General features: G+C 36.4%; 1 protein-coding gene across 3 annotated transcripts; it reads left to right on the forward strand.

Annotated features, from left to right (window-relative positions):
• Window positions 1–263: 263 nt before the first annotated feature.
• LOC137179600 (CD48 antigen-like) lies at window positions 264–16,161 on the forward strand. 3 transcript variants are annotated; one of them, XM_067584409.1, is made up of 6 exons: window positions 264–288; window positions 4,965–5,264; window positions 8,674–8,973; window positions 9,124–9,240; window positions 13,812–13,879; window positions 15,132–16,161. In XM_067584409.1, the coding sequence occupies exons 2-6, from the start codon at window positions 5,258–5,260 to the stop codon at window positions 15,285–15,287; spliced, it is 648 nt and encodes a 215-aa protein (XP_067440510.1). In that variant the 5' UTR covers window positions 264–288; window positions 4,965–5,257; the 3' UTR covers window positions 15,288–16,161. The 3 variants fall into 3 exon arrangements, with proteins under 3 accessions (XP_067440510.1, XP_067440509.1, XP_067440507.1); XM_067584408.1 differs by lacking the exon at window positions 264–288 and adding an exon at window positions 575–840 and having other exon boundaries at window positions 9,124–9,244; XM_067584406.1 differs by lacking the exon at window positions 264–288 and adding an exon at window positions 589–840.
• Window positions 16,162–17,147: the final 986 nt, after the last annotated feature.

Below are 17,147 nucleotides of genomic sequence, written 5' to 3' on the forward strand. Positions count from 1 at the left end.
TTTTGAAATGTGATCAGACCAAACGGATTTAATTCTGATAGTGAGACAAGTCATTTCGTGGGGGTTGTGACGCTCAGAAAAATGTATCCGCTGATTTACAGACGTCTCTTTCACAATGTAAGTCTATGGGAAAAAGTCTTTTTGGGCCAGTGTGCATCACGTGACATTATAATTACATGGTTTGGCCGCCATGTCAAATTGGCTTCAAAGCCTGGTGCTCTTCCTGTATCCAGTTCTCTTTATACATCCATGGAGAGGACCCACTCCCTATAAAGTGCTCATTTTAAGGTAACAAAAACACAGTGATTCTTATGTTCAGGTGATTATGCACTAATTAAAACATACTCATGAATATTTCATTCTATTACTGCCAAGTCCGTTCCACTAGATGCCACTAAATTCTACACAGTGCACCTTTAAGAAGATTTTTTGGGGACTGAAAAAAACAAATTAAACAAGAAGACACGCAGACATACATCACATCTGGGCAATGACAAAACACATGCACAACAGTTTCTGGACGTCTGTAACAGACACTACAATTCACATCAATGTCTCTGCACCGGAGCACACACCATCAGACACACAGATGGAGCACTCGCTGCTGCTGCCGCCGCTGCTCTGCTGACGTGCTCAGTATTGTTGAGCTACAGTATTTGACGAGTTAGGAATGGGAAGTTGTGCACAACGCAGGTCGAGACACGTCTGTGAGCGCAGAATCCGTTCTAACTGGACAAGATTTCACAAACCTTTTGATATCTAAGGAATTAACAAAGAATGTCTGTCTCTATCTGAACTCTGTGATGGAGGCACAGATGAGAATTATTCTCTTTCTTATGGGTAAGTTATTAACTTCGTAACGAATTTGTTCATTATTCTTCCCGAACCGCTGTAGGTTTATTAGAGGAATCCTTAAATACATAATAAATACTGCTGTAATGAGTTGTAAGAGTGTGATATATATAGGTACTGTGCAAACATTGGGTAAAGTAGTAGAGGCTTAAAACAACAAAACAAGTTAATAGCACTGGTGCGAACATTAAATACATTTTAAATAGATTTTTAAACACACTTTGGTCTCCTCATTTGTCCGCAGCAGTTCAAGTTCAATAGCATTTTTTCAATGTGACAGAAGACACACAAGATACACATATGATGAAACGGAAGAATTAAAATGTACAGTGCAGTCAGACATATGCATAAATAACCCCGAACCTAATTTCACTAAAGGTTTTTGCCTCAATTTCAAAGAACCAAGATTTGAAACAGACCTGCAGTTTTCTGGGAGTTTTCTGGGAGTTCCAGATGGCGCATAAGAATAAAATGCTGCTTCTCCATATTTAATTTTGACTAAATATATCTGTAATATGATCTCAGAGGTTTGGATGGGTCATAATGTATAAGCAGCAAATCAGGAATGTATTTTGCGCCGAAACCATTCATGCTTTATAAACCAACAGTACTATTTTAAAATCAATTGTGTGACACACAAGACGATCTGAGGTCTCCAGTGAGGACTCTGAACCAGCTACAGTTGTCTGGTCGATTTTTTAGAGACCTGTGAAGACATTATTACATCATTACAGTAGTTTAATATATTCTTAATGTGGCTATTAAAATCTATGTCTGAGTCCATGACTACACCAATATTCCTGGCTTGGTTTGTTGTCTTTAATGTTAGTGATTGAAGCTGAGTACTGTGTTCTAATCATTTCAATCATGGCTCCAAAAACATTTTTTGTATGTTTCTTTGTTTTGTTATTTCTGTTTTATCTTTGTTTAACTGGAGAAAATTTTTTCACATCCAATCTTTGATTTGTTCAATGCACTTACACGTATGCAACCAAAGTCACCTGGTGATATTGTTATGTAAATTTGTGTGATATTTTGTTGTTTTCCATAATCTTAGCAAGTGGGAGCATGTAGATGTTGAATAGAAGAGGCCTGAGAACGGAGCATTTCTGTACGCTTACATGTTTACCGATTGACACAAAGTAGTTCTGATCCTTCAACTAGAATTCTAACTAATACATTTTACCAGACTGTCTAGTAATATGTTATGGTCGACTGGCTCGAATGCAGCACTGAAATCTAATAATACCAAGGCTGAAATTTTTCCACTGTTGCTGTTTTAAGTAGATATTCAAGACCTTAACATAACAGTGCTGTGATGACACTGCTGTGAAATCATGACTGGAAAACACCAAAACAGTTATTTAGGGACAAGAAGGTTTTTAGCAGTTGAGAAAAAGCCTTTTCAGTGATTTTACTTAAAAATTGGAAGTTTGATATGTGCCTGTAATTGTTCATTAGTGAGGTGTCTTGGTTATTCTTTTTTACAGTGTAATTTAACACATCAAGATCTGATTAAAGGCGTTGGGAAATACTACAGCATATGTAAAAGTTGTGGAAAGCCTTTTGTGGCTCCAGAGGGAGAAATCTGACAAGTGATGCCTCAAGTGATGTCACTTGAGTCATTATTGGTTGGGGCTGAAGACTACAAGTTTGAAAATGAAACAAATCTAGAGGTGCAATACAGCATTGGAACATTGTGAGAGAAAGGTTTAGAAATCAAAATATGTTCAGTAGAAATGAAAAATATTTTTCGTTGTATTTTTGCTTCAGTTATCACTTAATAGCAGCAAGCTGATGAAACTGCAGTGTTTTTCCATCCAACAGTTTATAGTGTTGTTACTGTAAATACAGCTGCTTACAGTAACACATTTAGAGGAAGGTGTTTCCACCCATCCATTAAATCTGCACTGACCGTACAAAAGATTGCAGTCTGTCTGAATATATTTACAAACCACTGAAAAATCCAAACACTGTGACCTTATTTAACCTCCTCTTCACAGCAGTGAAAATTAATGTTATCAGAAACATACCAGTCCATTGAGCCTTATTTAATTACTGTGTATCATTTTTCTCTATCTGGTGTGTCTGGTCTGAACTTAATCCTCCATGTTACCCCTTTTATATTTAAATTTTTTTACTTTTGGAAACAATAAAGAACCAACGCAGGTGTAATTTGCAACATGCAACTACCAGCATAAAAGTTGAATTGTAATTAAAATGTTAAAGGGGACATATAATGCTTTCTGTGATTTTCTGTTATTTATATACTGTTACGATGTCAGATATCTGTTAAACAAGGTCTAAGTTCCAAAACTTAAGGTTAACTTATGTAGAAATCAACCTGCCCTCAACGATTGCATTGCTTATGATCATAAACAGCCCTCCGTACCATAGCCTTGGTTTCTAAGGTTGTTGCTGAGGATTTCCATGTGTTCTTTATGTTGTTCACTCTCATATTTCTGATCTGATTTCAACTCAAACATGTACAGATGTATCTGAGAAGTTTACATTTTGATTAAAGAACGAGAAAAAGTAGTAAAATCCTGATACTATAGTTTGTGTCATGGTTTGTTGACGTGGCCTTCACAGCCGGCGGAAGTCTCCCATGGTGCAGCTTCCAAAAACTGGCCAATCAGAACAGAGTAGGCTCATCAGGAGGGAGGCCTTAAAGAGACAGGAGGTGAAACAGCCTGTTTCAGACAGAGGCAAAACTGAGGGGCTGCATAAAGAGTCAGTATTTATTTTCATTTTTGAACTGTAAATCATGCAAAAATATTCCAGTAGATATTCCAGATTAAAATATAGACTTGTAAATGTGCATAATATGTCCCTTTTAAGTATGGGAAAAGGTACTTAACACAAATAATCCATGCCAGGCCGACAGGTAGGATGTCAGTCTGTAATATGAACACAGGAAAGCTACTATGAAGTTCAAGAACAATCAGTATACAATTCAGAAACAGTGGTGTGATAATAGAAATGCTTTAAGATACATCAGCCCTCAGCCTACACTCAGCATAATTACTATCTGTATGAAAATGACGTTGATTTTTATATTGTTGAAGAAAATTCACTCAAGTCCTTGTTCACAGTTTGCTGTAGTGGAAGTGGTTTAATAGGATTCCGGAAATGCGGTGAGCTTACTGACACAGAGCTGGTCTGATACAGTAGACTGACCCAGAGCAGAAGAAATGGAAAGACTTTATACAGTAAGGATCAAAGCAGTGACCAACAGATGGTGAACAAAAGATAGGAGGGGAGGGCATTTACATACAAGATCAAGGCAAATCCAGGGGCAAGACAGGAGGGGTCAAATCAGCAGGGGTCAGGAGGTGGGAAGGACACAATTGACATGTTTGATCAAAGAGTTGTCTCAGATGTCACTTGATTATCAAGTCTCCAAACCAAATGTGTATTCTCCTTTAATTATCAAGTCTGCTCCCAAAAGGGTATTCTTCTTCAATATACATTGTTTTCAAGGCTAATTACCTAAAGGCAACATGTACAATACCATAGAATTGCAAGGAGGCCAAATAGGAACTGTGGCCTCAACTACATCAACACCATGGACTGAAAGAATGTCTGACCAGTCCAAACTGTGTCTACACAGGAAGCTTTACAGACACATTTACATCTGACGGAACAGATACTGTGATACTTCCTCAACATTGTCAGTGTGGTGAAATGCCAATCACAAAGCCAACACAGTGAAAGTGTCTAATAGTTTGTCAGTGATAACAAATATAACACAAGAAATACAAAATAAGAAGTAAAATCTGGTGCACTTATCTGGTGCTCAATTCCATAGATGTACAGTGGGAGAGAAGGTCCCTGCAGCTGCTTCACCTGCAGCGAGGAGTAAAAACAAGAATGGAAACGTTTGCTTTAATTTTATCTTGTCAAGACAGTTTTATCTCATTCGCTGCTGTTAAACATATTTAAGATGCATTTATTGTTTAGTTTGTAACAACCAGCATCAGAAGGACAGAACATGTATAAAAAAGTGGATCAGCTCCACATTGTACATCTCAGTAACATCTGTATATTCCTTCTAAGTTACAAATGTTGCCTCCAGTGCGCTGACTGTTGTTTGTCTTTTTTCTTTACAGTCATAATCTCATCTGCTACTGAGGAAGTGAAGAACCTGATCAGCACTGAGGGAGGATCCATCACTCTACCTGACCCTGTGAAGGAGAAAGGATATCTTTCATTTAAAGGAACAACTATTGCTGCAGTGAACAAGGGGGAAGTTGAGATAGAAGAGAAAATTTACATAAACAGACTTCACTGGGATAAAAACACTGGATTCTTTACAATCACAGGACTGCAGAGGAATGACTCAGGGATTTATTATATTGACTCTAAAAAAGGACGTACTTTCACTACATCCTACAATCTCATAATGTATGGTAAGTTGCATTTCCTCTGCCAGTATACTGACCAGTGTGTTGCGTAGCATTGTTTGAATATGATGCTCCATTTGTGACCTCAGCAGTTTGTATGTTACTTTGTGTTTCTATCACATCGCTTTCTGTACTTAAACCACCACAAATATTATTTTATCTGACAAACAACATGACCCCAAAGATGTCTGTTGTCTGTCCAGATTGATAAAACATTTGCTGTGGGCAAAATCAATATTTGAATTCAATATTGCCACAGACTGTACTGGTAACTGCCACAGTCTGAATGACAGATTTAATGTGCATCCAGTGAAGAGAAAGAGCAGTGCAGTCTGTGGGAATATTGGATTTAAACATTTGTTTCATTCAGCAAACGAAACTACTAAACTCATGAATGTTCCTTCCAGGTCCATTAGTTAAGACAGAATGAGTTGATGTCGGTTTTAAAAATAGAGACAAGATGTCTGTGTAAACTTTTATAAAATAGATGTCTCATGTCATTCACAATGGCCATTCCTGACGTTCTCAAAACTCATGTTTTCTATCATAAGGCTGTGTGGGGTCCTTTTATTGCTGTGTCAGCATATCCTGCATCAGTCCTTTTTCACTGAGTGACCCACATTAGACTTGGGTCCGATCCTCATCTTGAGGTGGGTCATCTGAGCAGGTTGCTTGACATGGGATTATGGATCCTGGAGTGCCACCTGAATTAATGTTATTTTACAGTGTCAGGATCATTAACTTTGCTAATTGATAATTTAATTTCCTTGTTCTGTCTTGAAATGAAGAATAAATAATAGCATTTTGAAATGGAATAAGCAAAACTTACCTTAAAAAGTCTTTATATTTTTATTTTTTGACCTTTATGCGTTTGTCTCTTATATTCCAGCTCACAGTTCATCTGTTTCCTGCTTTAACACTGTTTCCATTTTGTGATCACTTTAAACCCACAGAGAGGAAACAGGAACTCCTGATGCTGATCTGTGGCTTTGATTTCATTTAACAGTGCTTACACAACTTTTCATTAAAGAGGACTGTCTTGAAATCAATTATTAGACTGATTATCAAATAGTAAATTTCACAGCTTTGTTTAAAATGACAGAATGAGGAAATAAAATTATTATTTAGAAAATATTACCTTTCATCTGTTTTTATATTTAGTTTATTCATACATCATTTAAATGCAAATTTGATAAATCTATTTGCAATAACTTTTTTAAATGATCATTTTATTAATTGATTATAATGAAACACTATAAAAGTTATGCCTTTTTCTTGACTAGAGGTCTGATTTTGTTGTTTATGATAATTCATTGTGTTAATTTCTAGTATAGGGATACATTACACAACACAAGCATTTTTTATTTTTTACATAATCAGTCAATTAAGGTCATTTAAAAACACATACCGTTGTTCTGATGGTCTTTTCAGAATCCTCAAAGACTCTTGTAAATATCTGGATGAAAAACTATTCTGTCCCCTACACAATAATACATATTTTTAATCTGTTTCCCAAAGTGCAACTTTGGTTCTGATGCAGGTAGCTGGGCGGGCTGCCATTTTTGTTTTGATTCTGAAAAAGGTGCAACTTGGGATTTTTTATTCTCATTCAGCAGACAGAACATCTAGTTTCATCCAGTTGGTTAGAAGAGTCTGAGGATTCTGAAAATACCTTCAGAACAACAGTTGATGTTTTTAAATGACCTTCTGGGTTTTTAAAACAGCACCTGGTAATTATCTTTTAGAGATAGTTACATGTGTGAACCGAATGTATGCTAATACATGAGGCACAAACTAGGGCTGTATTAGTTTTAGCATAACTCCCACACTACATTAAAACTGTGTTTGAACCTGCACAGAGCTGGTGTATAAGAGGTGAAACTGGAACTATAACTAGAAATATGATAGAACTCATAATGTACACCTCCCAGGCAGGTGTAAGTCATCAATCATTAACTGTTGTCATGGCAGTGGCAGATGGTAGCCACTAATGATAGTAGAGCCAGAGGATTTTTTGGACACGTTGACTGTTGCTCATGAGATTATTTACATTATGATGACACTGACATGAGCACTCAGACCTGGTAATGTTGTGATATTATGCTGTGAGCAGTTGGAATTGCTGTTGGCAACACTTGGTTGATTGTAACAGAAACTTGTTTTCCAGAGACCTTTGTTGATGTTGTTTATGACCATATTGTGTGATACAGCCATCCTCACCCTCACAAAAAACAACAAAAGTACAACAGGAGCTGAATAATGTTGAATTATTAATGAGATAACACACATTCATTCATATGTGATAGCATACATTACTTTCTCATTAAATAGTATATTGTAGGTATCTTCATTTCCATCATTAGTCAGTCTCTTTCTCTTCCATTTTACTCAAATGCTGAACTAGATGAAACGTTCTGTACAGTGTTTTGATTACAGTCGGCTCAGGTTGTGTCTGAAATCACTCTCTATTAACTGTCTAGTGCACTTTATTTACTGTCTGCCATTTTATTGAAGTGTCTGAATTCTGGATGTGTAAATGTATAAACAATATTGTGCCCTCAAAAATTCACACAATGGAATGAAAAATAGTGACCATGGTATGTACACACTACTTTCTGCTAACAATGCGATGTGCCACATTTTATAGGTGTGAAAACACCTGTTAGTGGTGATCAGAAATTATGATTATTAGTAAGTGCCCAATTTCTCAATTTACTGCTCACTATTGAGTGAATGGAGTTACTATCATGTAAGGAGTAGTGAGTGAAATAGGGAGTGATTTTGGACACATAGTTAATGACATCATAGTTCAGTTAAAACTAAGTAGAGATGATGCAACTGAACAAAGAGGTGAGTTTAGTGTGGAACTAACTAAAAGTTGACTTTACAGTCAAACTTTTGCTCATAGTAGTTTAAGAGGCATAGTTTAACCCTTCCACTGCCAGACTCAGAGATGCCCTTCTTGACACCACTGTTGCACTGAGGCATAACTTTATACTTTCTAGCTTCCAGTTGCCACAATTATGAAATAACAGCAGTAATTGTGGTGGGTAAAACAGGATGTTACTCAATATTTCTGCCGAACTGGCATGTGGGCAGTCCAGTGATATTTACTGATGATAGTTGACTTATTCTCAGTTGTTAGAATGTGTTAACTTCAAACTGTTGGACTGAAATTGCTGGTCTATGGCAGTGGTTCTCTGTGGCTGCATGTTATGCATATCAACTTTTATATTTTGGGCATTTTCCCAGGTTTGCTCAGAAAAAGAGCAAGTGGCTTATTTAGACATTGAACTTTACTTATCACTGTTAGTAGAATGTCTGTGGAATGAACGGTAATTAGATTAGAAGTAGATTAGGGTTTTAAAGTCACTCATATTGTCTAATTTTTATTCTCAATTAATTTCTTCTCCAGAGTCTGTATCAACTCCTGCAGTGAAGAGACTGAGTGTGAGCGCTGAGAGCTGCATCTTGCTGTGTTCTGTGGAGAAAGCTGAAGAGACAACACTGTTGTGGTACAAAGACAAGGAGATACTGAACCAGAGCAGCTCTGCTCTCTCTCTGCTTCTCACTGTACACAAGCAGGATTCCAACTCCTCTTATAGCTGTGTGGCTGCCAACCCTGCTGATAATAAGACTCTTCCTGTGAACATCACGACATCCTGCAGTGAACAAAACAACACAGACAACAGTGACGACACAAACACAAGATATTGTAAGACTAATTTTAACACAAATACTCAAATTCTTATAAATTTCCCCAAACTACATTTAAAAAATATATATATATATATTTAAGGGTTTTGCCATTGGTACATATTGTTTTATTGATGTTGGGTGTTGGTTTTTGGGGGTTTTTTTGCAGATTTTGTGACAGGAATTATAATCTCCATCGTGCTTGCTGTATTTGTTGTACTTATTGCCATTATTACCAAGAAGAAGTGTCTTAACAAAACCAAGACGACAACCAGACAAACACAAGGCAGGTATTTGTTATTTATTTGTTTTTCACCCATTGTTTTATGACATATCTTCATCCCTATTAAATGTTATGTGTCTGTCTTTCAGTTTTTTATACTATATGATACTACCTCTCTCAGTTTTATTGGACTGGATCATACCGGCCAAATATGCCTTCAAAGTGTGCAGCTCAGTAGCATTTAAACATGTTGGGCTGGTCTACTGAAAGAAGAAATAATTTGTCTGTATTTCCGTCACCTTGGTTCTCGTATGTGTAATCTACTTTGAAGGGATCATTTCAGACATGACACATACATTTGTAACTGTTCTATTCAGAGCAGAAATAGTTTAAGTTGTTTTTTCCTCTGGTTGTGGGAATGTGAGGGGATTTTGCATCACTTGCAGACATATGTGTATCACCATAATATCCAGTATCTGTTTGTCAAACAAGTGGCTCCATTCAGCCCCACAGCCTGTTAACAGATGGTACTTTCCACATTTTACTGTGGTTGTTAATGCAAATGGAGCTCGAGAAACTGAGTTTGCATGATACTGGTTTGACAAAAGGCTATTGAAGAACTCGCGTTACCAGAGTTTGGTTGTCTCAGGTTCTTTCCACGTACAAAGCTGCACAACAACACAACACAACAAGCTCCACCACATAGAGGCTAAAATTATTTTTAGTTTTTTAAACATTGCTTTTCTCTTGTGAGTTAGTGGATAATTTTACCCCTGGACCTCTTATTCAAGCAAAAGGATGAAAAACATTCTTTAGTTGATCAAGGCCTGTTCACATTTAATCATCCCTCTTTGAAGTAAAAAATAATGTCAACACATTTTTTAAATGTATTGTTTATAGTTTTGTATTATTATAATGAAGAAAAAATGTCTTTGGGGAAATATCAGAAATGCTCTTGTTGCAGCTGGTTGGGTGGGGGATTGTTATGTTTGCTGTTATAAACAAAAAAAGCACTTTAATTTTAGTTGTACTTGCTTAGGAGTAAAAAAGTGAAAAAATAACACACATTAACCAAGCAACTTACTCCTGCTTATAGCAAAGTGTAAGAACAACCTCATCTCATCTCTCAAGTGATCACATGATTAATCACATGTGAGCAGATGGCAATAGCCAATCAGACAACAGGATTTACCCTATGCCTGACCCATTGTTCATACTTTAAAAAAAATATGTTTTTGTGCGAAGCATATGTTATTAAAATTTTTAACAAAGTTAATTTTATTTGTGTGAAATCCTTAATATCTCCATAAGAAATTATGTGAAATTAACAAAAATCTAATATATTTAATATTTAATATAGGAATATATAATATCTATTAGGAATTAATCAAGAAAGAAAACCAAACTGGAGCAGGGAGGAAAGTCTGCTGCTGGTAGACTAAGTACATAGGAAATAACATTTCATAAGGGGAATTTAGTATCATATTGACAAGTGCAGTTATGTTGCATGAAAAGGGATCAGAAACAAGATCAATGTTAGCTTAATTTTTAATCACTCCAGAACATGTCTCAGAAGGGGTGTGCTTACCTCTACAAGTCTTAACTTACTTAGAAACAAAATATTATATTAAATAATATAAATACTATATTTAATATATTTTATTCTTTAGTTTGCAAGTAGGAGTAAAAATTTCAACTTTTTTTTTCACTCAACTCCAAAATGTGACTTTTAGCAGTTTGATAAATGTAGGCCCTGGTTATAACCCATAGACTCATGCAACCTGTAAGTAGCATTGTTTTGTTTTAAGGGGTTACAAGTCATAAGTGAAGATTTGTCATCATGGTTTAAAGAACTACTTGGTTCAACTTCAGAAATGACTGTGGTCTTGATAGGAAACAAGATGCAAACAGCAGTTACCTATGTCACAGCCTGACATTTGTTTTTTCTATCTTGCTGTAATGTCACGCTTATTCTTCTTTTCTCTTGACATGAGTCAAGACATATTTTAAGACAGCTGCTAAAGGTCCTTGTCATGTAAATGTCAACAGAGGTCATATTTGACATTTGGACAAATAACCAATGTTTTTATTAAGTAAACAGGAAGGCAACAATTGAGGGAAGTGGCCAGAAGGCCACAGATAAGTTGGAAAGCTTCCCACCTTCCCAGAATAATACACATAGTGAGACAAATATTTATCACACAGGAAGATACAGCAGATGTAGTGAATATATTTTTAATCATGTTTTTATTTTAATTCACAAACTTTGAATTAGTAAGCAATCATTGTTGTTTCATTGATGTTCCATTTTTATGACATTATTTTACATAGAAATGTCATAGTAATATTCTGTCCACCACAAACTCATTCCCATCTACTCACATCAACCCTGTGAGATTGCCATTCATGTGCAATTAAACCTACTATCTTTTTCTATTATATGTTAGACATAATAGTCAGGACTTAACATCCATCTATACAGATTTTACTTAAAATCACAGCAGTGGTCTCATTGAAATGAATGAGGGGGCAAATGTATCTGACAGTCCTACTACAGAACGAGGGATACAAGAGGAAATTCACTTTACATTTACATTCATTCATTTGGCTTTTGTCCAAAGTGATGTACAAATGAGGCATCCAACAATTAAAGTAGGTCAAGGAGAAGCCTTTGAGAATAAATGTCTCAACGCTCAATTCCATGTTCCACCTGACAGAAGTGCCACAAGGCTACAGGTGCATGAAGTAACATATAAATGCCTAACAGACTCTTTTATGAGAGAAAGACTGAGAAAGATCTTGACAAAGAGAATGAGTGTTGTAGGTCAACAAGCACTCTTGGAGGACCTACTGTAGGTCAAGACAGAGAGGGATCTGCTGACTGAATCAAGTATGGCAACTCGTTCCACCACTGAGGGATCATACAGGAGAAGAGTTTGGATTGAGATTTCCTGCCTCACTGTGACAATAGGACGAAGCTTTGTTCATTTACAGATCGTAGTGTATGATATGGTGCGTAAACCTAAGTGAGGGAGTTCAGGTAGGTGGGTGCTGTGCTAGTGGCCACTCTGTAGGAGAGTATTTGTGACTTGAACTTCATGCAAGCAGCAACAGGGAGCCAGTGGAGTAATGAAGAGTGGAGTGACATGAGCTGTTTTCAGCTGTTTGAGGACCAGCTGTGCTGCTGCATTTTGCACCATTTGCAGAGGTTTTACAGTGCACGCTAGCTGTGCTGCCAGAAGGGCGTTACAGTAGTAAAATGTGTGTGTTATAAAAAAAAGTGGCTTGATCAAGTGACAGATGCAACTAGCTCAGTGAAAGTTAGTCAACTGTCAACTAACGACTTACAAATTTTTAGCAGACTTTGTGAGAGTGAGGTGCATCTGCTTAACAGTAGGACTGTCTTTGATCACCATGAGTTCAGTCTTAAAAATACTGAGTTGTAGGTGGTTTTCCCTCATCCATTTAACACAAGGCTGTGGTGGAACACAGAGCTTCTTCTTTTGTTAGCATGACAACATACAACATACTGTAAATCATTTATCATGGTGGAATTTCCCAAATTCCAATGTCTTTTCTGTAAAGCTCTTTGTAAACGAGATGAATGCGGGTGTTGTGACTAGAGGGCCTTGGGTTTTGCTTGTGTGTGCTCTAAGAGAAGATTGCTCACACATTTCATTTGAATTCAAGTACACACACACTTGTATCAAACCATATCAGGTCATATAAGGTTTGTGTATCTTTACCTCACAGGATGTTATAACTAAGCAACCACGGTGTTTATGTGACCACTAGTGTCGCTTTCCTGACACTGAAAGGAACATATGACACAATAGTTACCATAGAGACATAAACTGCATGAAGCATGAACTCTGGAAAATGTCATCTTAAACCAATAGTTTTGACCTTCTATTAAAGGAGAGAAAAGGATGTTGAAACTGGAACTTATACTGTAAATGCCCATCTCTAATACCTTTCTTCCTTGTCTTCTGTGAGTTAAAGGATAACTTTAAAAGTCAATGAACATGCTTTATAGAAAAAAATGCTTGCAAGGAACTATTAGAAACTGTAGAGGAAAATAATTTATTTGACAAATTTGAGTCTGGTTTCTGCACTTGAAGCTGCATCTCAGTTCTTCTGGATTTAAAGGCTGCTTTCAGTTCCATAAATCATAATATGTTATTAGAGTTGGGATATTTGGTTTAGTTCTTGAATGGTTGTCTTCATATTTGGTGATGTGATAATCATATTTATCACATCACCAGTTTCTTCTATCCATTGCTGACAAAGTGTCTCCTCCTCTGATCTTTGGAGTTCCTCAAGGGTCAATATCTTAGAAAGGGTCGATATCTTAGAAACATTGGCTTAGTTATTCAGTTCTTTAGACTGGCTTCCTGTCAAATTTAGGATTGAATTCAAAATCATTTTAATACTTGGTGTTAAACAATTTGACTGCACCATATATCAGTAAGTTGCTGATGCCTTACAACTCGGTTATTGAGCTTTTGTTGTCCTGTTATGGAACAGTCTCCCTCTGGAGGCACTTTGTAACCCTGGTTTTGTGCTGTATATAAAATTAAGTTTTACTTTTTATTTATTTTATTTTATAAAAAACTTCCTCTTTGTATCTGCAGATTCGGTGAACACAGACACAAGTGTTAACTATACTGATGTCCAAATATCTGGCAACAGACCCTGTCAGGTTTGTATTTGCACACACAAATACACCTTAGGTATGATAATAATGATCCCTGAACCTAAGCAATGCTAATATTAACAATGTTTGTGTAGTCATCTTCCCTCAAATTATTGAGGCTTTGCAGGTGGTGTCATATCATAGCTTACATGCCTATCATAAAGGGGACATATTATGCTTTTTGTGATTTTCTGTTATTCACATACCATTATGAGGTCAGATTTCTATGTTAAACATCAGAACTTGAGGTTATCATATGTAGAAATGCTCCCTGCATGTCAAGAACACTTCCTTTTCAATGTTTTTTTTCTACATTGCCAACGGGCTGATGTAAGCTCATCGCACATTCACGTAAATGACTGTATTCTTGGTTGCTAAGGTTGTTGCTACATGTTGTACGAATTGTCCAACCTCATATTTTAGATCGGAATTTCGGCTTGAACATGTATGGATGTTGATATTTTGAATAAAAACCAAGAAAAAGTTGTGAAATCCTACTACAATAGTTTGTTTCCTGGTTTTTTGATGTAGCTTCCCAAGCCGACTGTCTGCCGACTGGCAAATTGGAAAGAACAAAGAACTGGTCAATCAGAACAGAGTGGGCTTTTTTTAAACTGTAAATCATGCAAAGATATTCCAGTAAAGCTCCAGAATAAAAATATAGACCTGGAAATGTGCATAATATGTCCCCTTTAATCTAATTCACTGGAAATTGGCTGCATGAAAATATCATCCATATATCAGCCAACCAGGCTACAACAGATGACATTCCATTCTGTGACTCCAATAACATGAACAGTCTAAAGAGGAAGATTAATGTAGGTTAGACGGGCAGTGTAAATTGTTCTGTCTTTATTCCTCTACGTCAAAGCACTTAAGAGTCAGCTCAGTTTTACAGCTTCACAGGGGAAAGCAAAATATTTACTCGTACCTCCCACAGTGCTACAATGCTTAGATAGATTGACCATCAAGAAACACAGAACAATACCAGATCAATTACATTTATCAGTGGCAAAATAAACTGTTAAATTAAATTCACAGCACTGTTGTACTGTTACAGCAGAAAGAGACTTGGATCTCCATCTTGACTGGAGCTTTCCTAACTTTAAAGTCTCTATTTTATCTTGCTAACACACTCAGGAGTTCGTCTCCCAGACACCAACCAGATATTTCACTCAAGTTTCCTGTAAAAGCAAAAACTCCCTCTCACTCCCATCCTTCAAGCCATGGCTCACTTCCTCTGTTTTTGTTCTTCCAGGCAGGAAATTTATCAGATTCACCAGGAACTGTTGACCGCTCAAATCTAACAACAGTCTACGATAAATTGGAGGCTCATCGCATGCTTCATACAGACACAGCAGAGAATGTTTCAGACGAGCTTTCCACATACAGCAACTTTGCAGCAAATCACTGAAATATTTGTGTGGACATGCTTGAATCAGCAGCTTGAACTTGAATTTGCAGTGGTCAGCAAGGAAGTATATTTTCAGATCTTTCAGACTAAAGTGCACAGAGCTGTCTGGCAAAACTACAAAGTGTTTCATTATCACATTTCAAATGCACCAAATGAGGAGAGGAGTGATTCCATTGGCAGTGTAAAATGTAAAGCTCTTGTGTCCATTTCATTTTTTTGTATTTATTTTATTCTTTTGGTAGTATTCCTTTTAGTTTTCTTTTGTCTAGCTTTTGATGTATTGCTTTGCTACTGCATTTTTGCCTCATATTTACACTTTGTACAGTTAAGCTTGATATAACATTTCCAAGGTCATATATTTCATCCTTTGTGAGCATATGCAAACATTTCAAGCTAATAAAGACGCTGTGTATGAAAGCAGTGGAGAAGTGTTTGTGTTGGAGGTAGTTTGTACTTTCCACTACATTCTGGATCAAGCATACCTCTCAAAGACTATCAAGCACCACATTCTAGATGTTACCATGCTGCTTTGATCTGACAGTAAGGTGGGTTGTAGAAAACGTACATCAATTAGCTGGAAAAACATCACGTCTGAGTCAGTGACAATATGTCTGTAATGACCTTTCCTTATTAAAAAATCTCCTGCCTCAATAATGCAGTTTATTAAAATTAATAAAACTCAGTTAAAGTATATGGCTACAAATTATAAAACTGTCTACATCTAAAACAATCTAAAATCAGGCTTGATGCAAGAGCAAAGATTTCCATTCTATGCTCTATTTAAATTTTTTATGAAAATTTTATATTCTGCATGTGTTCCTCTTTTTTACAGTGTCTCAAGAAGAATAAATCAAATAAAAATGATCAATTTCCATTCATGCTACTGGTGACTTAAAGCAGGAACTCATTGTGGGAAAACATACATTCATTCATTTCACTTTACTTTTCCTTAAAAGTAATGGACTCTGTACTCTCTGTCCCTGTCTACCACCTGCTTTGCATATGGCAGTTACTGTTTGGTTGCCTGGCAGGTGCAACAGATACTATGTTGTAAAAGAGGCTTCAATTAATAGAAAGAGGAAGGTAGCCAATATATTTTTACCCAGGCTACAGTCAGTCAGTTAGTGACTTCTGCCCCCTAATGACACCACCACCAGGGTGTTGCTATCATTCACTGTTTTCTGTTTAATGCTGCTAACATCAAACTTGTCTCATTAGCTGCTGACCACAAATATGACTTGCAAGAAAATTCTGTATAATAAAAGCATGTTATTTTTTAATATCTAAGAAATCAAACAACACAGTGCTACTTTGAGGTCCAATAGTAAAATGAGGAAAACATTTGTTTTAGCATGACTAAATAGATTCATCAAAAACAAATATCCAACAATTAAAAGTTAATAAAAAGGTTTTAAAAAAGAACATGGAGCAGAACTCTTTATGTCTATGCGCTGCCAGTAAATAATAACACAATAAACGAATTCACAGCCCAGTTCTCTGCCTAAATGTCAATGCTACAACACATAGCATTGTACTGTTTGTGGATTTGAAAAAGAAGTGGGTTCAACAGCACATTTAGATTAATGAACATGTCAGTGAAAGATGTGAAACAAAACACCTCCCTTTGTAAACTACTCCCACACATTCCTCGTATCTGCATCATCACACCGTACTGAGCGATGAGGTTCTTACATTCTTACACAAATGATATTATTCATCATATAGCCTTCTGGCACCTGGTCTTTTCACAGCATAAGACATTGTTTCCGACTTTTGTCATGGCTCACGTCATGGATTTAACATTTTGTATTTGTGTATCTTAATCCAGTCATATGTTTAATGTAATGTCAGTATTCAACA

This window comes from Thunnus thynnus, chromosome 3 (assembly GCF_963924715.1).
Source record: "Thunnus thynnus chromosome 3, fThuThy2.1, whole genome shotgun sequence".
In the NCBI taxonomy this organism is placed as follows: domain Eukaryota; kingdom Metazoa; phylum Chordata; class Actinopteri; order Scombriformes; family Scombridae; genus Thunnus; species Thunnus thynnus.